The 26,690-nt window shown below is 42.5% G+C and overlaps 3 protein-coding genes across 4 annotated transcripts; 1 reads left to right on the top strand and 2 right to left on the bottom strand.

The window, feature by feature from the left end:
• Positions 1 to 1,229: 1,229 nt before the first annotated feature.
• ythdf1 (YTH N(6)-methyladenosine RNA binding protein 1) lies at positions 1,230 to 7,857 on the bottom strand. 2 transcript variants are annotated; one of them, XM_047041065.1, is made up of 6 exons: positions 7,413 to 7,857; positions 7,054 to 7,078; positions 6,578 to 6,672; positions 4,807 to 6,453; positions 4,611 to 4,655; positions 1,230 to 3,847 (listed from the first exon to the last, which is right to left on the bottom strand). In XM_047041065.1, exons 1-6 carry the CDS (start codon positions 7,437 to 7,439, stop codon positions 3,821 to 3,823), a joined length of 1,866 nt encoding a protein of 621 aa, XP_046897021.1. In that variant the 5' UTR covers positions 7,440 to 7,857; the 3' UTR covers positions 1,230 to 3,820. The 2 variants fall into 2 exon arrangements, with proteins under 2 accessions (XP_046897021.1, XP_046897022.1); XM_047041066.1 differs by having other exon boundaries at positions 6,578 to 6,657.
• A 759-nt stretch (positions 7,858 to 8,616) lies between these two features.
• Positions 8,617 to 12,267, bottom strand: nkain5 (sodium/potassium transporting ATPase interacting 5). The gene is made up of 7 exons (XM_047041164.1): positions 12,037 to 12,267; positions 11,119 to 11,256; positions 10,881 to 10,961; positions 10,238 to 10,435; positions 9,946 to 10,006; positions 9,217 to 9,282; positions 8,617 to 9,077 (listed from the first exon to the last, which is right to left on the bottom strand). Exons 1-6 carry the CDS (start codon positions 12,088 to 12,090, stop codon positions 9,227 to 9,229), a joined length of 588 nt encoding a protein of 195 aa, XP_046897120.1. The 5' UTR covers positions 12,091 to 12,267; the 3' UTR covers positions 8,617 to 9,077; positions 9,217 to 9,226.
• Positions 12,268 to 13,074: 807 nt separating this feature from the next.
• si:dkey-70p6.1 (uncharacterized protein LOC570575 homolog) lies at positions 13,075 to 24,763 on the top strand. Its single transcript, XM_047041090.1, has 7 exons — positions 13,075 to 13,215; positions 18,117 to 18,357; positions 18,456 to 18,513; positions 18,640 to 18,718; positions 18,891 to 19,450; positions 22,244 to 22,384; positions 22,522 to 24,763. Exons 2-7 carry the CDS (start codon positions 18,224 to 18,226, stop codon positions 23,062 to 23,064), a joined length of 1,515 nt encoding a protein of 504 aa, XP_046897046.1. The 5' UTR covers positions 13,075 to 13,215; positions 18,117 to 18,223; the 3' UTR covers positions 23,065 to 24,763.
• Positions 24,764 to 26,690: the final 1,927 nt, after the last annotated feature.

Raw genomic sequence — 26,690 nt, 5'->3', positions numbered from 1 at the left:
TCAGTTAAAACTTCCCTAGTCTTCTTATTGTCTATACTGCTCTTCCTTACGTTCATGTCATTAAGGTTCTTCTGGTTATTGAATGCCACCTATAGGCGTCATTTTGAAAACGCATCCCGGAAGATAGGATGTAGGCCTACATGTCTTCAGGTGCAATGACGGAAACAAATAGCTTAAGTTGTCTTCTGCACTGGCATAAGCCGTAAACTTGACTTGACTGTTGGACGCTACATTGAATTATATTCACTTAGGTCTAGGGTATTGCTGAGCAGTTGTAGTAGCTTACATCATGGGTTTATGAGAAATATGATGAACCCTTCACAGGTAAGTAGTCTTTCATTGGGGTACGTTTGGGAAACTGTTAACGACATTATGAAGTTAGGTCTGTCAACAGAAACAACAAAAAAATCGTATTTGTGTTTACATGATGTGACAACAAATAAAGGTTTGGTGCTGATCATTATGCCCTTGTTTGTGTCTAATATGTGTTTTTATGTTATGAAAACTTGAACTGGACAAGGCACGAACGAAAGGCAGATAAATAAAACGCAAAATTTAAGGCAAATTAAGACACATACTAGTCACTAGTCAGTCACATACAATGTATTGTCAACAGAACTAGTATACGTTTTATTGTATTTTTCTGCACTCACTAATTAGTTTTCTTTGGAGACGAAAAAACACGCTTCGTCAGCAATACCAATGTCAACTGCCGAATCAGCACCACGGACAGCTCCAGATTTGTTACATTGATTCTAGACGGGTCCTGTAGCCTATTCAGGTTTTACTCAACATTAATAGCAACGCAGTATTACCAAAATGAACTAATGAAAAATAGAAAGAAAAAAAAACTGTAAAACGTTTGGCATAAACGATTTACTTTCGCGTTTAAAGGTTTTGGGGACTTTTTGGGGGGGATATCGAACTCCAACATTTAGCGTTGGCCGGTCGGTTGTTCATCATTTCGTGTGTATACCTGACATTTCGTTTCAGCTGGTTAAATTTATAACAGATACCAAAAAAGAGCACATCGGATCTCTTTTTTATTCTGTAAATGTTTAATGGTTGGTGTTATTACAACAATTGCTGTTAGTACAATCGTTAAAGACTGCGTTAAACTGTTGCTAAAACTAAGCTTTATTTATTAACAAAACAGACACCTTTTGGTCTTAGGATGTCCTCAAAATAACAGTGAAAACTGAAAGTAAAGACCAAGACACCATGTTTACTTAATGGGCTGTTTATTAAGGCTTGAATTCTTCTCAATGGGAAAGGTGATCCATTAATTTCCACTGACAGAACAGCAGTGGTCTATTTAAATTGTTTGCAATTCATATGTGTATACATTTTAAATAATCTTTATTTGTCTCTTTCCTGTATTAACACTGTACTACTCTACTATAATTATAACCATAATACTCATGGCCCTTTATTGCGCAACATATCAACATTTATCAGCATGTGTTGTGAGTCCTGTACTATTAGGCCACACAATCATTACATGCTTTTTCCGCAAAGATAACGTAAAGGCATCTCAGTAGCCTCCAGCTTCATTTCCTTCTCACCTTCATCTACTGCTCTGGCCTCAGTGGTGACAGGGAGAGAGGGATTATAAAACCAGTCCAAACTGACTTAAACGTTGTGTGTATTAGAATAATAAACAGACTAAGTATCCCTAAAAGACTCACAGGGGTATATGATGACTAGACAATAAAGAACAACATTCAGTTTAGGCATGCTGAAATGTGTCCTAATGTCCCCTTTAATAGAACATTGTCAGTTCTTAAATAGCGGCTACACTGGCCACTGAAAAGTAAAATACAGCTTTTCAAAAATTTGAATATTTCAGAATGGGTGAAAAGTGTATCAGTCATACTATCTGGAACAGACCTCAGGCAAATGCAGAAGCTTATATTACGTCAACATGATCATGTGATTGGTCAAACCTTACACTGTTGGACAATAAGTCAGTCATAACAGTTCTGCTGCAGACTCCCTACCCTGCTAAGAACCACTTGTCAATAGACGCCCCCCGACTGGTATTCATTAGAAACACTGACCTTTTGGGGCATGGTATATTTGGCTAAAGTGCTTTACACACACACACACAGCATACAACTCAAAATAACAAAATGAAAACATAGCATATAAGATCTACGTATGTTCTGTCAACTCACACCATCCAGAAGGTGACAATGTGTGTCACTGCTCTGCAACACACAAGGTGACATCGCGTTCAAAATATTCTGGGGATGAGTGCACACAGGTCTGTATGTTACCAGTTTGATGTGTAGGGGTAAGCATTTCCCCATTCTGACAGCAGGGAGTTAAAAAGATAAATACTATCTAGTTGTTTTGTGAGAATGAGACACATCCCGCCCCCCCCCACCCCACCAACTACTCACAACCAGGCTGTTGGCAAGACAGCACATTCTATAATTAGTGTTCTGTATTTTAATGTTCGACCACCAATAAATGTATCTGTCTTCCAAGTATACCCGATTCTTTCACAATACATTTATAAATGACTTAATTTTAGGACACACAAACTATTTAGCAACAACAAAAAACACACAGAAACCATATTTCATTATTGATTTTTTTTTCTTACTCTTGATAGTAAATCAGTTACATTAATTTCAGGTTATACATTTTAGGCTTTCTCCATTACTATAGACTCCTACGTTAAAGCTCAGCATTACGAAGGACATGATAGATTTATAGCAAAACCATATTTGAGAAGTAACCCCCCCTACTAAGGATTAAGACAGAATGATGGTGATCAAACAAATAACCACTGTGATTACCAAAGAAAAGAAGCAACAAACAATTCATTCAAATGTAGCAGTTACATCACATCATTCTAATTATAAAACAATTAATTTAAAATGGTGGGTGCTACAATTCTCTCAGACTGGATTGCGTACACAAACTTTAATCTCCCGATGTAACATACAAAACCCCTTCATGATGAACATCATTTATCAAAAGAACCTAAAGTGGAGGGGTGTGAGGGACGTAAGTAGTACAATTTTTGATTCAAATCATGAGTTCCGCAGTGGAGGACACACCAGTTATTTCCTTCCCAGAGGCCTTTGCATTTCCTCCTTTGAAATGTCTCGAGTCTGTGTGACTTCCTACTATCCCTGATATTTCCAGCACTGTCAGTTATAGAGCGGTTCTTTTGAGAAGTCATCAATAACTATAAAATAAAACATTAAGGCTCCAGAAAAGCAGGTTTCTGAACTGCAGTAGTCAGCCAAAAATATAGATTTTGTGGATCTGAATGAAAAATAGATAAACCACTGAAGTCTTATTATCGCACAGTTCCAAGTCCGACGTTGCCTTTTGGATCCTCCAACCCTGTTGGCACAGTTAAACCTCTGAAAAATGGCAACACCGCCCCCCAATGGATAAATAGGGGCAGGACACATCTGTTCCTGATTGTACTGAGATATAAAGTGGCAGATGTGTTTCCCTCCATGGTGCAGTCAAACCCTGATTCAATTTGAAGAGTAGAGAGGGGCAGGAGAGGACTTGACAAACCCAGTCTGACGAGAGAAAATTACAAGATGGAAAGAACGGAAAATTAAAAATGTGACGTAAACAGTGCGGTGGTGGCTAGGTAATACATGGAATCAGCTTGTTATCCCTGCACAAGAGGTGGGTGGTATCTGGAGCTGAAAGCGCAAGTCTTGACGGTGGCAGAGAATCACCAGGACTAAATAGAAAAAAGGGCTTGTTTGTATCTTCATATTCTTCTGTCTTTTAAATCAAACGTCCTAGTGTAACTGTTGATTAAGCCAAGGATAAATGTGTTCTACTGTTTACTCCTGTTTTGGCGCTCCTGTGGGACAGAAAACAAGACAAAGTTTTTGAAACAAGCTAAATATCTGGCCTCCACACATATGTGAGGACAGTGTGTAAGTAAAACATTTTTCCTTCAGCTAAGCTGAACTCCCCAGTTATATCAAAACACAAAATGGACCTTTGGTATGCAAATAAAGAATACACATCTTGATAGGTTTTGTGGATTCAATAAAAACTCTTATATAATCAATTTGTGGACAAATGACAATGTGTGGTAACCTACACATCACAATCTACATCTAACATGAAACTGATTATTAACACAGTAGCTTAATATAATTCCAGTAGCACATAGCTAAAACTGCCAAATTAATGTTCCAAAAAATATTTCTAATAAACCTCATGTATTAGTTTATAGGTTATTTTGATTTACCATGCTTTGCACGTGATTAGAGTGTCACAAGGATGCAGATGTTTCTGACCAATAGGCACTTTCGAGAATCCACATGAGCTCTGGTAAGTATCGTTAGTATTAGCTACCTGGCTAATAAGAGCTCTCAAATAAAAAAAATCTAATTCTACACAACCTTACATTTCTTTTGCAATCTGTAAACGTAAATTTAAATCTGGCACTGTGCTAAATAGCAACCAGTTGCAGCACCTCCGGTCTCTTTTATATGTTTATCCTTAATACTTGTACTTCCCTTGTCTTTTTGTATGTGAAATTATTTCCAATACTAATGTACATTAGTGAATTTTTTTTACATTACAGTTCAGGGAAGAAAACGCTTGTTCTTTACCTGATCCAGCCGAGACCGGGTCTGGACAGGCGCTGGTTCAAAGTTCTGTCAACAGGAAGAATGAGCGAGAAGAGTGAGAAGTCAGACACACTGTCCTAGTGAGTCAAGCATTACATTGCTTCATTATGAAAACAAAAAAACAAGGTCTATTAGGTTTAATCTACAAGACCTCAACATGGTTGAGCGCTTCACCCACCTTGCGCACCTCCTCCTCCTCCTCTTGCCTCTTCTCATAGTGGGAGAAGTCATCAAAGATGGAGGTGGTGTGTTTGTAGCTGGCAATAATCTTCAACACCTGCTTGGCCTTCTCCAGAGGGACCTCCTGGGTGTCACGCGAGTTGGTCACCGGCTTGTTGTCATTGTTCTCCAAGCGGATGTGGCGTAGCTGGCTATTAGGCACATCCTTGACAAACAGCCAGTCCACATCAAACTTGCCCTTCCACTTGTCCTGTGCCCAAACGCCAGCACTGGTGCCGTAGTCCACGGGCGAGCGCATCTCCGCCACGCCACAGAAGTGCCCGCTGCCGTTGACGCTGTACAGCAGGTAGACAGGGCCTTTGCCATTCATGGTCCGGAAGGCTCCGTCCAGGCGCTTGTTGCCGTGCTCTGTGCTGCACCAGATGGAGTACTTGATGGAGCGGTGGATGTCGTCCTCAGAGTAGCTTTTGATGATGAACACACGTCCATTTTTCAGGTTCCACTCAAACTCCTTGGGGTTGTAGCTGTGGGCAGCTCGCAGCTTCTCCAGCACAGGGTGGGAGTCTACACCTGGACCAGATCCTGGAGGTACACCCCCTCCCCCTCCGTTCCCCACACCTCCCCCACTGGAAGAGCCACTGCTGTCCATGCTGCCCCCACCATAGCCGGGGTTTCGGTTGCGTGGGGCAACCCAGCGGGTCTGAGGCAGTGGAGCTGAGGTGTGGTTCTGGTAGGACTGAGGAGGGGGAGGGCCCTGCATGGTCATCTGCTGCACAAGAGACTGAGCTGACTGAATGGATTGTTGAGGGGGAGGCGGGAGTCCATGGGGGAGGTGAGGATGACCATGTGAGTGGAGCTGCTGCTGGTGCTGATGTTGGTGGTGAAGGGGCAGAGGGGGGGCCACCTTGGTTATAGGCCCTTTGTTATCCCATGTACCAATGTCCATGTTGTGTTTGATGGGTGGTGGTGGCAAGGCTCCCCCAGGCATAGGCATGCCAGGTTTTGTCTTGGCCTTCAGTTGCTGCGGCTTGGCTGGTTTGCTGGCAATCGCAGCCCAGGATGTAGGCTTCGGAGGAGGCATACCTATCGGAGTCCCTCCATTACCAGTGGCAACCGCTGCAGCCCCATTTCCTCCACCACCACCAATCACAGAGCCCAACCCCTTCATGCCAGAGCCACTTCCCGTCACATCCCCACCAATCTTTAACCCTAGCATCCCCTGCTCTAGACTGTTCATGCCTGGGGCCTTGCTCAGGGTGTCACTGTGGAATCCTGTCTGGCCATCAGGAACTAGTGTACCTCCTAGAGAGCTGGGTGGGTAGCTATAGCTGCCCCCGTAGGCAGAGCTCTGAGTCTGCTGGCCTTGAGACCCACTAGTACCCCAGGCTGAGAAGGCTGGGTTTTCAGGGAAAAAGTTAAACCTATGAGGATATATACTGCTACCAAGCCCCCCAGGCTGCCCAAATACAGTGTCGTGCATGAAGTGATGGTCTCCATTGCTGAGTGGCGCATAGGGCGTCAAGTAAGGAATAGGAGGGTCACCACCAGTAGACCATGGAGCCTCACTGAGAGGGTAAGGGAATCCAATCGAGGGAGCATAGTAGCTGGACAAGTAGGGGTCAGTCATGGATTGATAGCTGTTGTTCTACCGAAGAAAAAAAAAGAGGGAAATTAGAGAATACAGGGTGTTGGTGCACACAATGTGAACTCAGTATTTAAACAAATCCATGAAAGATAAGGACACTGAAGGAGACCAAAAAAATCCTCACCTGATTAGATTGGCCAGTGAGATATGGCTCAAAGTCATTGTCATGGACAGTTTCTTTCTGGTGGAGGGAGCCGTTTTGGACTGAAACCGGAAAGACTGTTTGATAATAGGTTTATTTAGCAAGATTCATATCAAATGAACATATCTGTTTCATACCAATACACTCAAAATAACATGATAATAATAAATGTCCTGTCCATTTTTGTTACAAGCACTAGTACATATTCAGCTCAATTATATGCTAGCTTGTTTAAAAATGTTTAGGTGTCACAATACAAGTAATCGTGAACTAGAGAAATAGAAATATTATTACATTGCAACAAAATCTCATATAAGGAATGCCATTAAGTAGCCTAACAATTGATTTGGCCATCCAGACCTTATAAGCTAGTGCTAACCAGTTAACGCTAAATAGGCATGTAAATGTTCATTATATTCTTTAGACCTAGTGCTAAACATGCAGGCAATTTTCCTTACCTTTAGCATCTTGTCCTTTAGACGTCTTCATGACCAAATAGACATGTGAAAGGGGGAATGAAACTTAATGCATGTCATTTTAAACACAAAGCTTACCTAGATAGCTAGACAGCTAACAAACATGTTCCTAGCGTTGTCAATTTCGATCAGCTAATTCGCTACGTTTAAAATAACGAAATCATACATTAACTTGGCGACCAAACTTGCCAGAAAAAGCTACTAGCTAGCTAGCTAGTAAGCTAACACACTGAAGTTATCTGCTTGGATAGATTGGAAGCACATCCCCCCTTCTCTGAAAAAGGCAGGCCTGGCTTGATACTACTGAATGGAATTCTTCTCACAAAATAAGACCGACCTACCTGAGGGTCAATACTTGTGGCAGACATAATTCATCAAGCAAGCCGCCGGATTTGGTTGTAGATCCTTGATTAGACGTGTTCCCTAAAGAGACTGCGTTTTCTTCGGATCCTGTAGCTAGCTAGGACTAGCTTCTGTAGCACAAGCTAGCTGGCCTCGCTAAGCTTGCGAGCTCTTGCTTGCTACGTTACAGTAACCAGCACCTTTTGCCAGCACCAACTTGAGTTCAACTGCTCAATGCTGCAAGTGCCCTTGTCTCAGCTTAAATCCAATCTGGTGGTATCTTGGTGAAACTATAGAATCAGTCCGCTGTTGGCATTAGCACAGTAGGGTTTCTAGCAGTTATATTCCCCTTTACGGGCAAAATTTCAGTTATTGTGCTTTGATGGCTCTGTTCACTTCCCCCAATGGCAGGTTCATCCGGGGTCTTGATGTAGGAAATTGACGTCAGCAACAAACCAGGCGCGGTACGTCGACGGCAAAACATCGGAAGTCACTCATGTTCAATGCAATGGGTGCGGTAATCTTGTTTCTTCGACAGCGTTGTGAGATTTGTTCGCTAATGCTTCCGCGACGACGCTCCAGCGCGGCAACCAATGCTGGGTGAAAATTGGTATTTCATAACGTACCATAAAGGAAGCCTTGCACAAACTGTATTGACTATAAACTGTAATTAATTCAACGAGGCTGTCTTAACCATTTTATATTCTGCATTATCTGCATTTATTCATGCCCAATGCCAAGGCAATCAGTGCACTCTGCATTGAGTAGGTTAGTGCAAACTAAGCGCAATTGGCCGCTAGAGGTCGTTTTTTCTTGCGGGTGTTTGGAATAAGGTAAACCGTGGCCTTTTGCCTTGCTTTTGTGGTCTAATGCATGTTCTATTTCTCATACCCTGGCGATTCCTACTATGCTATTTATTAATAGATGTGCTGCAATTAGCTTGCCAACATTTCATGAAAGGACAGTGCATTGATATGTTCTTCAGAACTATATGATTTGTTCACAAGTTATGTTGTTTTTAGCTAAGCAGTAAAACAAACAAAAATAGACCAGCTTGAGGACTAAAATCACCAACACTAGGTGACAGGGAAGCTTAATTAGTTTGATTTAAACTCACTACTCAAACTCAAATCACAAAAACAAACTACAGTACACATTTAGAAATGTCACAAGGTAATAATGAGAAGGAAATGTTCACAAGGTAAGAAGAATGGTTTTTTTTTTGCCTCTGTTTGCTATTTTCAATTCAAGAAAATGTTGTAGTTATAGGCTAGGCCCACAGTTGACTACTCCTTTGCATGTGAGTACACAAACACACACACACACACACACCACACACACAGATGCTGAATAAAAGCACAGATTTCAGTCTATGATCTCTGCACAAATCCATTCCAGTACTTCTGTGTCATGTACCTACAATATAAGTTATGTCAAAAGTAAGTTATGTGAGGAGAACTGTTTTTTTTCAGGAGTGCAACTCAATGATGTACAACACAGTATAGTGCAGTCCGGCTGTGGTAACATGTGGTAAGAGTGCTGATATAGAGAACGTTGTTTACATTTTTGGGATCAGATTAGATCCCAAGCACCAGTATTTATTCTGCTTCTTCCTTCTTTGCCCTCCTGGCTGGTTCCTTGCAATCACCATCTTTATTTGTAGTCTAAACAAACAAAAAACACAAGGGGAAAATGAGTGAGATAAAATAATATTTATACACAGCCACACACAAGGCCCATTTTATAGGCCTGTATGTATTATTATATTCATAAAATAGTGTCTGAGCATACAATGTTACTTACAGTCTATAAACTAAAAGATCAACTGAGATGGTTTTGAAGGAAGGTGGAATTCACCAATGAAATTAACTGCAAGAATAACAAAACAAAATTAATTTGGATGAATAAAGTTTTCAATGGAAAAATGTTAAACTCAGCGCAATAAATAAAACGGTTTAGTGAGGCATGCACTGTATTGGTGGGCCTGAATACTACAGTATGTATTTTTATCTGCGCTAATGTGTGTGACAATCAGGCCTCCCAGCCACAGAACACAGTCACTGGAGTACTGAGAGGGCAATCCCTCTCTCACACCTGCACACTGTTAGAGTAATCAGTCCACTCCCCTGGCTCCAGTACTACCAGTCACTACCTAGCAAAGTCTTGTTAATCTCGTGTTGACCATTCTGAGCAATTCTGACCTTGATACTTTGTAATACCGACCTTGTTTTTGCCCACGACCTTGTCTCTGCTCTCCCTGGATTATACCAGGACGCTATGATCCCAAACTTGCCTGTCTCGTGGAACCTGAGCTTGCCCTTGCATTTGTCAAGCAGTCCTCCCCAGCCAGATCTGCGCTTGTCACCTGACTAACCCTTTCGGATCTCCTCCCTGTCTCTGATTTATCTGTGTGACCTCTGCTTGCCTGACGACGCCTAATAAAACCTGCACTTGGATCCGGTCCCTCTGTCCTGGGAGTCTGTCTGTTACTGTGTGTTTATGTGTTGACAGAATATTGTACAATATACATACAGCTGTCTTCTTCTTCTGTGAAAGTGCTGACTACATAGCAAGCGTAGACAAATCCCAGGAGCTGTAAACACAAATACCAGTTACAAATCACATTGGCCTCTATTTAAAACATTTGCCATCCACGGATGCAATACAGAACAGAAGTAGGCAAAATAATTCATTTCAATGAATGAGAATTTACATTATTATATACAACACATTGGGTTGCAATGACCAGAAATGAGTCATCTGAGCAAATGTAGGAAAGTGTGCATGTAACATTTGTATTGTGTGTGTTTGTGAGTGAACTCACAGATATGAGAAGCTGTACAATGCAGTGGAGGACCTCTATGTATTGGTATTCTAGCCAGCAACCTAGAGCCGTGACGAGCTCCGGGTTTTCCAGACTCTGCCACCCTGTGGCAGGGAGGTCTCTGCGCTCACAACTTGGCCCGTTTCCTTTCCACCAAGAGTGATGTGGGGACACCCCAAGAGACAGAATATCACTGTCCTGAAATGACACACCACAACCATTATCAATACGTTGTGTCAAAGGCAGTAATAGTGTGTTTTATTTGGTACAGAGAGAAGGAGTGAATATATTCAATAGCTGCTTTACCAATATTTTCTTAGGGTACTGCAACTATTCTATTCTCAAAAAAAAAATTATGGTTGTGGGGAGGAAATAAATTGCAGTTTAAACAACAAAATACAGAACAGGTCCAAAGTGTTATTGGAAGAACAGCTCATCCACAAGAATGGTTACAACATTAATATGATTATTGAATTGTAAAGACCAGTAACCAACAGAGCCATGGGGTATCTCTACTGTGTTCTTGTGGTTGCAAGACAATCGAATGGTGAGTTTGTGAAGAGGAGTTACAGGAACATACATTGGAGAGCACATAGCAGTTAGAAGCAGGTCTCTAATTATTAGACACACACAGGGCCATTACCTTTGAAAGCCCTCCCAGGTCCAGGTACAGACAACTGACAAAGACATTCCAAGCCACCCAAAACAATGTCCAGAGCAGGTACTGAGGAGGTGAGGACATCAGACGAGAAGTTATGTGAAGGCTGACTTATCAAGTTCATCAAATAATTTGTAACAAAGAGCGAACAAATGTTGATATTTACATCAGTGATGGAGAAATATAGTAATCTTGTTGAGTCTGACATGACAACGCCACTCACCAGGACAACATAGCGTGGTCTGTACTGGATAGTACCAAAGAGACCTAAGATAACCATGATTATCTGCAGGAAGTTGATCATGATGGGCAACCACTGGTACCCGAGGAAGTCAAACACCTGCCTCTCCAGAGCAGTTATCTGAAAAAGTCAACAGGAGAGGAGGAGAGAGTAAATTATATCAAATGGGTAACAAATTAGTATGCATGCATCAATGTATGAAGAAGTCCGCTTTGTTTTTCCTCTTTTCTCTCAACTCATGATCTGAAGCAGTTGCAACCTGTTAGACAACCATCTTCCTCCTGTCTATCCCACAAAGCATAGTACTGATTTTCAACCAAGTTGTCAAGGTTACTGAGCCATGGGGGACAAAGCATGTTTCAGAGGCAGACCAGGGTTATGAGCCCTGTCCTATGAGGTTGCCTCCCAATCAGTCAGATGGGGGGGGGGGGGGGGGGGGGGGGGGGGCAGGGTGGGAAGAAAGAGAGGAGACAAAGTGGCAGCAACCTTTTAGAGTGGGGGTTGTCTGTTTCTCTATTGAACCTCAACTGAATTAAAAAAAAAACGTTTTAGAGTTGACCTAAGTAGGAGTGGTCAGAGAACTGAAAAGGATTAAACAAAACATTGGTCATTTAACAATGAAATAATGTGGTAAAGCAGTATTAATAACGAGAATAAACAATTACTGGCCAGTAACTAAATAGTATTTATTTTTCCATAGAAAGATAATAATTGAGTAGACTATCAACAAAAGGAAAATAATCTAAAGAAATACTGTGTGCACATGAAATCGTTTCTCAACAGCATAATACCAAAGTTATGCCTGAAAAATAAGATAATGGTAACATGGCTTTGCAGGTGTTTTTTTTGTTTTGTTTTTGTTTTGAACGTGGGAGCATCATGAGAGGAAAATTATCTCACCAACTGGAGAGTACAGAGGAAGATCAGCATACAGCGACCAGAACAGCACCCCATTTTCTCTGTATATGAGTCAGTCCAAGACGTGAATCGGAGTTGCAAACTGGTAAAAATACATTTCAATTTCAAAAAGGAAAATTTTTAAGTCCCATTTTCAAATGCGTAAACGAGGACGATCTGTATAGCGAGACCCTGCAAGATGGACTGAGAAGAAAAACACGTCGTAGGCTACCCATGTGAAGCGAGGAGGGGGAGGGTAGAGGCAGGATTGAAGGAGAATAGGCCTACTCCCTGATGCTCCATAGGTGGGGGACTGATAGCCTACCCTCTGCACTAGTGAAAAAAATCCGGTAGGTGGAGTTAGACAACTGGACGAAGCAGATAAGTTCGCATCTATGAGGGAGAATGGTACCAATGTGAAGCCTCATGGGTCGTCATCGCTTGACATATCCACGACCACAAGACAATGATCTTAGACAACTTAGATCATTTAAAAGCTCAATCGACCAATGCAGGCCTAAAGGAATCATAATATTATGGTTTTATGGGTTATGGCGTAACCTTGTATGCTAAGGGCTATTGTTCCATGTACATTGAATGTCCCCATCCCATCGATTGGAGATTCGTTAACCAAATATTTTAGGAATCTCACCCCCACATTTGTTTGTATCCATACAAACAAACTGCACAGCAGAAATGTGGCTACAACAAACCATGAGGCATTTTATTTAAACTCCATTCATTCAATCCCCGACACTTCTCAGCCCTTCCGAATGATGACGCTAGACGCAAAAGACAATCATAATTGGGGGTCTCCAGTTCTCTCCGTCACATGGAACCACAGCCGTGCCGAGGAATTGAGAGCAGGCTATAGGGATGGAGGGGGCTTAAAAACTGTGGAGGAGACTATCGGTTCGACATAACATTGGGCGGAACATAGTCGTTTGTGTGCTTGCTTTTCTTTTCGGAAAGGGAGACAACAAGGCGCGTGAGGGATTGGGGGCGTCGTAGAATGCCAAATGCAATGCTGCATTTATGTTTTCACATGAGAACGAGACCCAAGCAATTGACTTTGATTGATTATGCTTGCGGAGAGTGCATGGTCCGAGTGGAAGCAGAAATTGAAGAAACCGACCAGAGTAGATGCTGCGCGCCGTCGCGCCTCCAGAATCTTTGAACTGAGTAAGTAACGCAATGGTCTGCCCAAATGTCGCTGTCAGCCTGGGAAATACCCATCTCTTCCCATAAGTGCATTTATATTTAGTTCAATGTACATCAAGATAAGCCTAATAATGCATGGTAGGTATATATATTTGGTGCTCCAGCAGTTTTCACAGCTCGATTCTTTGTGTTCACAGACCCACCACCGTTAAATCTGATAGCCATACGATTATTACAGACACGTGTGCAGGATTTCCAGTTACTGCATTGCCTTTTGTGATTGCGTTGTTAACCAGTTCATCAGAGGACTTGATTGTTATTTCATGTGTGGAACATTCAAAGAGACGCCTTCAGATGAAATGTAACTGATATCACCTTGTATTTGAGTCGACTGTGTGAATCATTAAGGATAATTAACATTAGACCCATATCATTAATGGTTTGCCCCCTCCCCTCCCTCTTAAAAGGTGGTGTGGGGGACTGGCTTTGTCGTGTGCGTTGCAACCTGACCTCAGGGACTCAACGCTGCACGCATACATTTCGCTTTGATCTTCAAATGATTCAGAAATGCCTTGATGATCACGGAAGAACCATCAAAAATAAAGATCAACTGCTCTTTATCTGACATGCGTTTCTAAGTGATGGTGGGAGAACACGGCATCAATTTGAAGCTTATTTGCACAGATAAAATGGCATTCGTGGTTAATATCGCTACCTGGGCATGTCACATTCGACTTTCATCTCTATCCCTCTGTTCACACCCAGGTTTGCCTGTCAGCTGCTATCACTGGGTCTGCTCTGTGTTTTTATAACCTGTTGTGTACAGAATCGTCGCCGTTTGAGATGTCAGGGTTCTTTCTCACTGAAGAGATGGGAAAGCCCGTTTTAACCGCGACGTGGTAGCATGGGAGCGAATCATTAAACCACAAATACCGTATGATTGATTTCTCAATGAAGGGGTTGAAGAGGAAATATAACAACCCCTCTCGATGCAGCGCCCTGGCGTGGGTTTATTCGCAGAATATAAATGTAGAATTTGGGTTGGGTTAACACTACTGTCAAGTGAACAGTGATCAGTGATTTGGCTTTCGATGTTAGCACCAGTGAGAGCACAGGCAACCCAATTGGAGTTCAATGAAAGAGACTTACAAGACTGTCACGCAATGGGCTGAGCTAGTCTCATAATTAGCCTATTCATAGTACCTGTGGATGAATAAATTAGACATGCAAATACACATGAATGTTACCACATTTTTTTACCAATTCACATAATCATGCGATTTTTCACACACCAAAGACGTTGTTGGTCTTGCCCTCCCAATACTCTACATCGATGCTGCCTAACAACAATTATGTCTATGTGGCCATAGTGACTCACTGGGAGTGATGTGCTTCAGATCTGTATTGGTTAATCAGGAAGCTATCAGATATAGGCTACTGCCATGCATACTGTGGATGGGAGATTCAAAATGTTTTGGTTGAGAATGATTATAAATGCTTAATTCTAACCACAATTACTCATGTGACATGATGAGAACCAAACGGTGAAGACATCAACTTGCCCTTTCCTCTGAAGAGTGTGTGATTATAACATTACTATTACTATTGGGTACTGTAAGTCGCTCTGGAATAGAGCGTCTGCTAAAATGTCTAAATGGGTTGTCCTATTATCTGATAACAATACCATATATATTGAGCAGGGGCAACAGGTGCATGACCTTTAGTCTGTCAACCCAAAGCAGTGGACCTTGAATAACAACTTTTTTTCTTGCAAGCTAAATAAGTAAAGTGCCCTAACTGAGGAGAGAGAAATTTTGGGGGGGGCACTGGACACCTAGATTTGAGAGAATAGAGACAGAATAATTTGGATGGTGTTGATGGCTAATGATCCAGTTTGTTACTTCTCTTCTCACCCCCTGACCTGACTCAAGCTTCCCCTGGGCTGTACAGGTAGGACAACAACAGGCCATGCATCTACAAACAGGGACATGCGGAGGAACATATTTCATCTGACTGTTCTGGTTCAAGGGCTCAGTGTTGTGAGTGCCGTAGACGGGGGGACGTGGTCCATGGCTTGGGAGAGGGCTTTTGTTTAGCAGGCAAGCTGCTGGTGGTGGGCCATTTCACTGCTCTGCTCTGAGAACTACGTCCAATTGGTTGGCTCGGAGAAAGCTGCTCCAGGGCCAGAGATTACACTGCAGTGCTGAGGCGTCACTCTGCCTGAGCACCGCAGGGGGAGGCAGGGGGATAGAGAGAGAGAGGGAGAGAGCTACTGAAACCGTGTGTGAGAGAGAAGAATGGGTGGGGAAGTGGACAGACTGAGACAGGAGAGTAAGGCAGGGAAACCTAGTTGTTAAAATATGACAAGCTCTTCTCATCATCAGCTTTCTTTTAGCTTCTTCAAACACCTGCCACAGGACACCCACGCACAGACTGATGTGCCTGGCTGTCTCTCTCTTTTTGTTTCACCCTTCCACCCCCTGCTTCTCTCTCCTTCACCATGCTCCTGACACTCTATTTCTTCTTCTTTGTTCCAATTAGAAACTAATCAAATATAGAAAGACATACATTGGTCAACATTGTAAATGAAATTAATATTCAGCATAGGTTTAAACCTCCAAGGTGTCAATGTTATAGACATGGCCATGAAATATAATGAGATTGTAGAGGAACAGACAGCAAGCCAAGAACATTTGAATATTTGATTAGAAACATTGACATTCCTTCTTTTTCCCTAAACCCCCTACTGTTGTGCCATGCTATAAATTGTCTGTTTGTTGGCGTTACTGGAAGTAATATTAATCATAATATAGAAACTTCTGGTGTCAAGGAAAGCACTGCATGTTTTTGTACTTGGTCTAGGCAACTGCACTTAAGATTTTTGGAGGCATGAGAATGAATGAATCCTCTTCCACCTGGTTGTACAATGTATCAAATATTCTCTCATAGGATTCTACAGATCACCAAATGGCAATACTAGGCTGATTTATTTGAGCTGCTTCAGCCATTTTGGATTACCACACAAGTATGCTAATGAGCTATAATACCATCCATGTTAGCACGTACCAAATTGGCACATAGGTTGAAAAAATCCACTGAATTGTGATAAAGGCACTTGATGCTGTACAAAAATCTATGTAAGTATATATATTATTTTGTCCTAGAAACATAAACAGATGTACATATCCGTTAAAGACAAGTAGGACAATGTACAGTAGCTGTTGGCAAAGAAGGATCTCTGTTTGGAAGCCCTTATTTCCATTTGGTGGTTGATCATTCAGAGCCTCATCTGTTCTGAATGGGAGTGGATGATGTCAGGACATCACTCATAACCCCAGTTGTCATAGCACACTTGCTCTTCGCTTGATAGTGTAAAACTGAAGGATTCCCTCTATTCTCTCTGGATATAGATATCCTCTGTTTCACATCAGACTGTAAAACAATTATACTTCCTTGTCTGTTTCACCCCAGACTGACAACACTTTGCTGTGACTCAGCAATCATTTTCATATTTATGCTGTTGTGCAAGATGTATTAAAGCATTGGACAGATCACAATTACAGTAACACAGTGTAAGGCTGGGTGTCAAACGCACCGGAGCTGTATCGTAAAACAAAACTCGAAGTGTTTGGTAAAAACTTCTTCCTATATACACCCAAACCTGACAAAAATGGGGACGCCGGTCACATGACTGAAAAGTTGTCTAACGCATACAAATTCAAATTGGATCATTAATCCAGGCTGCAGTAGACCAAGTGGTGACCTTGCAAGACAAGGGAATATGTTAAACACATGTTGGTCTGCTGTAGGCACAAACTCTGTAAACCCTGAATATGTACATGTTACAGTATTAAAATTATTACAAGCATGTAATACATGAAATAAGAAACAAAAGCATATCAAACATGACATTAAAAGCTGTTTAGAACCTTATTTTCAAGAACACAACTTTTAATGATAATTTCAGAGTCTCCCTCTGTCCATCTTCCTCTTCAACTGTTGAGACCACCTCTCCAGAGGTGTGTCATTAAGGTGTGATTGTCATTTTAGCATTCATGTAAATCAACGACTGTCCCAGACGAGTGTCTGGGTGACCAGTGACAAAGGGGCTGCCAAAACAGCCCTACAACAGGGATGAATCTCAGCTGCTCATCTTGTTATGTTTGTCAGTAACTGTGTGTGTGTGTGTGTGTGTCTGTGAAGCATGCAGACCCACAGTGTACTCTGATCTGTCACCAGATACCTGCTGTCAATATGAGATATTTTTGTTCTCCTTCCATATCCTCGGCCTACAAAGTTATTTTGTGGTTCATCTGCTGGATGCAGGATACAGGTGAGCTACCTGATGTGTGTGAACCTGCCAGAGTGATAAAAAGTTCAAGAATCCCCTCAAACCCTCAGAAGCTGGGGAGGGGAGACAGATGCGGGTGAGAAACAGAACAGTCAGTGGAGAGGAAAACATGGAAGGCAGGAGAGAGGACTGAGCCAATGAGGGGTGGAGAGACTGGAGGTTTGCCTGGGTTGGTTGAAAAAAGAAATACTGTCTAATCAGGTGCTAGGCAAAGAAACGATTGACCTCATAAAGGGAAATATATTGTCATCTGCTGTGATACATGGTTCTGCTGTTTGTTGTGCAGCACCAACAAACAGCACTTTGATATTTTGTGACAAGTTTGTGTGTCCTATCTCAGTGGGAGTCTTTGGCTTGGCCTCGTTCCTTGTGGCCTGTGTTGAGTTCATTTACACTTGTGTTGGCATTGGTGAATAGCAATACCTCTATTCCTTTATACGAAGTCGTAACATGTTCCTTGTCTGTTTGTTTGCCCCAGTTCTGCCGACTCGCTGTTCAATGCGCTTCTGTAAAAAGATCAGATGAGCACAGTATCAAGCAACCTGTACTCCCTCCCTCCTCTCTTTGGTAGATCCCAGGGAGACTGTGGCGCTTCCCTGTGTGCATGTGTGTAAGGGTGTGAGTGTGTGTAAGGGTGTGAGTGTGTGTGTGTGAGAAAGCGAGCGTCAGCGCTCCCACATGGCCTCCATGCAGGACGGGCTGAACATCACTGCTCCTCCCTACGGCAAGGTCCTGCTGCTGGGCGCTATCGCTGCTGCCTCAGCCTTCGTTGTCACTATCCTGATCGTGGTGCTCTGTGTGGGCTGCCAGAGGTGAGAGCCCCCCCCAAAGATGACACCCCTAAACACACATACTCACACACAAACACACAGACAAGGTTTAACATACTGTAATTGATATCTTTATTTAGGAAAGGGAAGGCTCATAATGTTTCCGGCGAGGGTGGCAAACACAGGTTGATGGACATGGTGAGCATTAGTCTGCAAATCCTTACTGCAGCCCCCTACTGTATCACTGGCATGATACTTTAACATGTACGTATCTGTGGACCATAGAGACCCCCCCCCCCTCATGGCTGTTCTGTGTGTTCTCAGGGTATACTCAGGCAGTCCAAGCTGCGCTCCATCAGCAAGTCGGACACTGAGATGAACAAGCTAAACTGCAATGGCAAGAGTGAGTTCAACATTTAGTTGTTGGGGTTCTAAAATCTTCAAACAAAAAAGAAAAAAGATCTTCTTCCCCTCCCAGACAACGTCCTCATTCGCATGCCCCCTGTTGATACCAGATGTTGTGAGCTGTCAAGGAGCTTGTTTCTAATTGACTATGATGTCCGTGTGCTTTACAGAGGCTTCTAAAAAGAATCGTCCAGCCAGTATGGATCTTCTTCTGCTGCCCAGCCGCAGGTCCAACTCAGACCTGCGCTCCCAGGGCCGCCAGCTGCCCCAGATCCCCTCGGGCACTGGAGAGGAAGGGGAGCACACCTACTCCGAGGTGGGGCACCGCTCCTCTCCCAAACGTGGGACTGACGATACCCTGTACGCCATGGTTGGCAGGGCTGGGCAGACGGACACTCCAGCCCCCCCGGCTGTCCCTGCCAACACCCCAGCACCCCCTGACCTAGATGGGGATGGGGTGGAAGGGGGGCTTCCTGAGCAGGAGCCAGTGGCCCAGGTGATGGCTCCACCCCACACCCAGGAGGCAGCAGAGTACGCCTGTGTCCGGAAGCTGCGCAAGGCAGACAAAGCCCCCCAGAAGAGGGATAGCGGGACGGATATGGGGGAGCCACCGGCTCCACCCCCACGCCACGCCCCGCCATCACACCCTGCTCCTCCACCGCCACACCCTCATAGCCAGAAGATGCCCCGTAAGAACATGGAGGCTTTCAATCTTCCCAGTTTCCCTAAGGTTAGTGACCCAAATATACAGTGTGAAAATGATAAACAATGATTGATTGAGTGCACATATATACATGTTTGCACACAACTTCCCTGTGTGTGTTTTGTGTTGTGCTGTGTCTGCATGTGTGCATGCAGAGAGTATACATTAGTGTTCACGGTATAGATTTCTGTTCTGTTCTCTCAGCAGTGCTGCTCAGTCTTGGTGGATGGTGTATGGATGACGCAATTCATTGAAATACACTTTAGTAGTGCATAGACAATGCTGCTTATAGTACTGCCGAACGCACAGCAAGCTGCATCATTCATTCAGCAAATTTCAATATAATGTCAACAAATATGCACTTTTCAAAGCTGTTGGGAAATGCAGTATTTTTTAAATGTCAAATATTCCATGTGTCTCAATATTATGCAAATTGTCTTTGCATAAACCACCTTGATACTTGATCAATACCTCATATTCCCATCTGCAAGGATGTTGAAGCAAGAAGGGATGCACATGAATATGAATACTTACTGTATATATATACAGTGCCCTCCAAAAGTATTGGAACAGTGAGGCGAATTCCTTTATTTTTGCTGTAGACTGAAAACATTTGGGCTTGACATCAAATAATGAACGTGAGACCAGAGATCAACGTTTCAGCTTTTATTTCCAGGTATTTACATCAGGATCTGATGCACAACTAAGAAAATATCACATTTTGTTTGAATCCACCCATTTGTCATGTGAGCAAAAGTATTGGAACAGATATACTTAAAACATATTTAAGTGAATAAGACTTAATATTTAGTTGCAAATCCTTTGCTTTCAATAACTGCAGCAAGTCTGTGACCCATTGACGTCACCAAACCTTTGCATTCTTCCTTTTTGATGCTTTCCCAGGCTTTTACTGCAGCCTCTTTCAGTTGTTGTTTGTTTTGTGGGGTTCCTCCCTTCAGTCTCCTCTTAAGCAGGTAAAATGCATGCTCTATAGGGTTTAAGTCTGGAGATTGACTTGGCCAGTCTAATACCTTCCATTTCTTGCCCCTGATGAACTCCTTTGTTGTTTTGGCAGTGTGTTTTGGGTCGTTATCTTGCTGCATGATGAAGGCTCTGCCAATCAGTTTGGTTGCATCTTTCCTTAAATTGGCAGACAAAATGTTTCTGTAGACTTCCGAGTTCATTTTGCTGCTGCCATCATGTGTTACATCCTCAATGAAGATTAATGAGCCCGTCCTAGAAGAAGCCATGCAAGCCCAAGCCATGACATTACCTCCACCGTGTTTCACAGATGAGCTTGTGTGTTTGGGATCATGAGCAGTTCCTTTCTTTCTCCAAACTTTAGCCTTTCCATCACTTTGGTAAAAGTTAATCTTTGTCTCATCAGTCCATAAAACTTTGTCCCAGAATTTTTGAGGTTCATCTCTGTACTTTTTGGCAAATTCCAGCCTGGCCTTCCTATTCTTCTTGCTAATGAGTGGTTTGCATCTTCTGGTGTAGCCCTTGTACTTTTGTTCATGAAGTCTTCTGCGAACAGTAGATAGTGATACCTTCACTCCTGCCATCTGGAGGTTGTTGCTGATCTCACTAACAGTTGTTTTAGGGTCTTTCTTTACAGCTCTCACAATGTTTCTGTCATCAACTGCTGATGTTTTCCTTGGTCTACCTGTTCGACGTCTGTTACTTAGTACACCAGTAGTTTTCTTCTTCTTCAGGACATTCCAAATGGTTGTACTGGCTATGGCCAATGTTTCTGCAATGGCTCTGATTGATTTTCCATCTTCTCTAAGACTCACAATTGCTTGTTTTTCACCCAAAGACAGCGCTCCGGTTTTCATGTTGTTTTCACCTCTGAATACAGTCTGCATAGACAAAACCTATCTTACCCAATCTGAACCTGAGTGTAGACATTCAGTGGTATTTATTGATTGAATAATGTATGTAATAGGACACACCTGGGCAACAAAACACACCTGTCAGTCATATGTTCCAATACTTTTGCTCACGTGACAAATGGGTGGGTTCGAACAAAAAGGTGATATTTTCTAATTTGTGCATCAGATCCTGATGTAAATACCTGGAAATAAAAGCTGAAACGTTGATCTCTGGTTTCACATTCATCGTTTGATGTCAAGCCCAAATGTTTTCAGTCTACAGCAAAAATAAAGGAATTGGCCTCACTGTTCCAATACTTTTGGAGGGCACTGTATATATATATATATATATATATATAGCATATGTTCATCTGCTGGTTACCATGGTGTTTTGTTTAATGACGCTATGGCAGTCAGAAGGAACACAACTCATGTCATAACGTGCCTGTTTCCATGCCAGGGATCTGTGTCTGCGACCTGATGGAGGCCGTGTGAATAATGGGTTGAGGGGGGTGCCTGGGGTCATGTTCAATGGTACTTGCTCTGCATGAAATGATGATCTGGCCAAACCGTTTTGGAGTTGGTTCCTATTGGAGGCAGTTAACATGTTGAAGAAACTGGGGGAACATGTAAGCCACAACAGAAGGTGGGGGACAACAGAAAGCGCTTTGAGTTTGCAGATGGCGGAAAATCTTTGTTGGGAGCGTCTGTGGATGTCAGTAGTGTGCTGTTCAAAGCTCAGTTTATTGTCCGGGGTTAGTCTGAGGTATCTGAAGCACTACACCGTCTCAACAGCTTCATTAATGATGCAGATGGGGTTGTGGGTGGAGCTGTGCTGTGTGTGCTGGAATTGTTAATGAACAGTTCTGAAAGTGCATGTGTGATTGGCAGAATACTTATTATAACATTTAGTGACAAATTCCTCGCTTTTCTGATTGGCTGACAGGAAGCAGTATTTATGGGTAATGGCGAGCAGTACATCTGGAAGCCTCCAGAAGATGATGACATCACCGTGCTCCAAAACAAGCCTTTAGGCCCTCTGAGTCCTCACAGTGGAGAGAATATCATACAGCCATCCACAGCTGCGGTGAGTCGGGATGGAACGACAGCTCTTTGTTGCTGTTTACAATGCACAAACTATATGTGTATGTCTCTTTGTGTGTGTAGAGTCTGTACGTTCATATCTGATTTATTTGTACTGAGTGTGGTCCTGTTGGCCTGCAGGTTGCAGAGATGTACTCCAAGGTGTGCAAGCCGGGTAAGAAGAAGAGAACTGTGCCTGGGTCTCCCCCAGCCAACAGTGGCTTCCGGACCTTGGGGCGTGGCGACCGGGAGCGAGATGGGGGGTTCAGTGTGGTGGTCAAGCCCCAGACATGGGCCCCATTGGAGGGAAAAGCAGTTGGAGGACCCCCCGGCATATTGGATGACCACTGTTATGAGTCCATAGGGACGGAGGAATGCGATGCGGCCTATGAGGCCATGGATGGAGGTGGCGGCTGGAAGCGAGAGAGGCCCCCCAACACCTGTGCCACACTGCGGCCCCGGAGGAAGAAATCCCAGCAGCCCTTGCAGCAGCAGCAGCCTCCGCCACCACCACCTACGCAGCAGACCCCCAAGTTACAACACCTACCCGCCAAAGCCCTTCTGCTGCCAGGGGAGAACCTCTATGAGAGCATTGGGGACCTGAAGCAAGGCTCCACCACCTCCAGTACCACCACCATCTTCACCTTCAACGACGGCATGGAGATGTACGTCACAGGGCTTTAAGGCTGACCTGTGCTATGACACCTCATCCCCGCACAAAGAACAGCACAGGGAGAGCAGGTGGAGAAGCCTCTCATGCTCACTCACGCATACTGTTTACATTTGAGTCATGACATCCTGCCTTTCAGAGCCTACAGAGGCCTTAGGGCAATCGAGTTGGCTCGATGACCTGGGTTACAGAAGTCCCTGGGTGCAATCTATACCTTCAAATGAATCCAAAGGTAGTAAACAAAACAAAAAAGAGCACAACACTATTACAGAAGTTGTTTCTGTATGATCATCGTAGCACTTCTATTTTAATGATGTGTATAGCACAATTTAAGGGAAAAGCCTAAATTATTCCCCTATTGTAGTGGGTACACATTGTCCTTGTCTAACCTGGACCCCAATTAGGAAGTAGCACAGTATTGTGTTCACTCCTTTGGTAGCACTTAGTCTGGGTGTGGCAGACCTTCCCTGTAGTTGGTCAAGATGAGAATCTGGAAGGAATTGAAATGATAATCTAACGAAGATAAATATTAATCAGAATACTTGAAAGCTCAGGGACCAAGAGTAAAATGAGAGTATCATTACAAAATTGCACACATTTCGCATTCCTCCAAAAATATTTAGAAATAATTTTGACCATATTCATATTTGTGAAAAGAGGCCAGATATTTTACCCTTTTTCATATTATGTTTCATATTACATGGACTACAAAACTGTCTCCACTGCCGTCTGTAAATGAAGTGTTTTAATTTGTCTATCCTGTTTCTGCACTTTGCCTGCTAAAACTTGCATGCTAAAAAAAGAAAGAAAATCGAACAAAAAAATCAAGCACCGTCACGTGATAACTATATTGAATGGTTTCTTTTTTTACTGTTGTTGACTGTTTAGTTATTTTAGCGTTGCTTTGTATCTCTTTGAGAGAACTATGTTAAGTAGATTCAGCACATGTTTGGTCACTGTGGCTGTGAGTGGAGTCAGGTTCCTCTCCGCCCACATCTGTGGCTTGTTAACACGAGACTATCAGAACTGCTTGGGTCAGACAGGTTGAGGCTGGCCACACTTCTCTTCCTGCTCCATCCTCAGTATCAACACAGTGAACCAATCAACCTGCTGTGTGGTCATACTGGGTCACACCCTGCTGCAGCCGTGGAAGCTGGTTAACCTGAGAACCACTACAGTAGCAACCTTTGTCTTATTGCTATAATGATGAACATTCTTTTTTCTGTCTCTCACTCTCTCGTTCTCTCTCTATCTCTCTCTTTCTCTCTCTCTCTCTCTCTCTCTGTCAGTGATGTCTTTTGGAAAAATATGGAACAAATAAACAACAAGACAATGATGTGAGCAAAAGACAATACTAAGGTATAGTTGTTGTTGTTGAGGAGAGTATCTTCTGAACTTGGACACTAAAGAGGAATTTATTTGACCAAATATCCCCAGCACACAATGTGATTATTCTGTATGTTGATGCAATGTGTATGTACGTTACAAAAGAGAAAGAATAATAAATATATAATTGGTGTCAAGAAATCTATCTTTTACTATTATGTTTGATTGTGTTTTTGGAATGACTTTGTCTGGTTACAAAAACGGCAAAACAGCTACAATGTGAATTTTGATGTTTTGTTTGTTAATTTTGGAGCCATTTAAGCTATGGTGTGTTCTTTGAAAGCCCATCTAAGTTTAATGTGGCAGCTAATGTTGTGTGTTTGCTATTCAGACTACAGGGTCTTGTACTCGAAACGTGTAATTAAGTGCTAAGTGCAAAAGATTGTAATGTTTTATATCAAGATTACTATTCATGAAAATGTCAGTCAAGTTTATACTTTTGTAATAAAGTGGCACTTAAAAAAAAGACCTCTTTCATAGTTTCACTTTTTAATCCATCCTACATGTGCCTTAAAACCAAATTGCTACTGAAAGTAGTTGCACTAACAACTAACTTTTTCAGGCCACAACACAGCATAAACAGATGTCTTCCCAACAATCCAACAATATGATCAAAGCCTTAAATCAAACACACAGCAGTCTTTCTGATGCTCCCTCTACACCAAAGATACGATTCTTAAGGTAACATTAGGCAGCTCTGAAATCTGTTTTTACAAAGTACAAGACAATGGATGCTGTTACAGATGAAATCGTATTGCTTTAAAGGCTAACTGTAGCTTTATGAACACAGATCGTAAATGTTAGAATGAGTGTTCGTTGTTGTAGTTTGCCCAAAATAACCAAAATTGTAACGAACGACTTAACCAATTATTTTCACAGGCTAAATAATGCACATAGGCCTACATGTCATAATATTGAAGCTTTTTTTTTGCTCAGTTGTCACATTTAAGTTTGACCTAATTATTCAAATTCCGTCGCGGAAATTTTCGTCTTGTTTGTATGCATGCTCTTTGTGTATACGAATATCCATATTTGTGTGTGTGTGCGCGCGCGCGCGTGTGTGAATAGTGGGTCTGAGTAGCTGTAGAAAAAATAGGTCACCCTTAAAACAAAAAGCTTGCAGTCAACATCGCAACCGTCTGCTGAATTTTCATTGGTGGACTTGTCTCCATAGTAACAGGTTAACCTTGAGGCAGTAGTCACATGGGCAGGCAAGTCTTTCGCTGTCTTCGAGAATACAGAATGCATCGCATGACATCCGTGATCACGGAGTCTGCGAAGGCTGAGAGATAACAGATCTGACTTACGTTTCCGTCTGATCACCAGTGGCTGTAAAGTACATATATTTAAGCTATCTGCAATGTCTATGGTTATGTAGAAACCAATTAAATCAATATCAACAGCTACTAAGATTAGAATGCTAAAAGATAAGGCTAGAATTTGTTGTAGGCTATTCATCATAAAATAAGTATGTTTTAATGTACACACAGGCCAACAGTAGACCTATATGTCGGCATGTTTGTTGTTTTTGTTTTATGTATTTTGTATGAAAAGGCCTTGGAGGTTGCGGGGTTTGAGTGCATATGTGATGATTTATTTTTTTACAAAAAACACACTAACTCCCCACTTCCACAACCCACCAACTTAGGTTAAGTAAATATTACCTGGTGTAGGCCTACGCATTATATGCATTGCAACAGCAAAATACCATGTTATCATGGGAGGGTGTGAAACCATTCAATGGCATTGAAATGTTGAGCAATTTAATCTACTTTATGAATATAAATAACATTTCATTGACAATGACGTGAATGGAACCTAATAATTATTCATATGACAATACTGTCTATTATATGGTTTGAAACAACAGACATAAAGTACTCCAAACACGTCGGCAGAAAATATGAATTAACCATACTGGCCCCTACAGGTCAAGCAGCACCTTGCAGGGGCAATAGTTTCACCTGTGCATGACACACCACATATCCAGACAACCGTAGTATGTTTTATTTGTTAGATGCGAGTGTGAGCGAATCCTATTTCCTATCAATGTCTCAGAACTGTCAGTTGACAAGTCCAGACTGAGCTGTCTGAATGCTGATGTTTTCAGTCCCACATCACCAGCCACAGCAAATATCTCAACGTCTGCTTAGTGCATTATCTCTGTACACTGTTCACTAAGTTGTTGGATACTTGTGTATACAGTATCACTATCCACTATGATGAAAGATACTGGACACCTCTCATTTGGATT

Source organism: Hypomesus transpacificus, chromosome 18, assembly GCF_021917145.1.
Source record: "Hypomesus transpacificus isolate Combined female chromosome 18, fHypTra1, whole genome shotgun sequence".
NCBI lineage: Eukaryota > Metazoa > Chordata > Actinopteri > Osmeriformes > Osmeridae > Hypomesus > Hypomesus transpacificus.
This window is presented reverse-complemented; position numbering and strand designations above follow the sequence as displayed.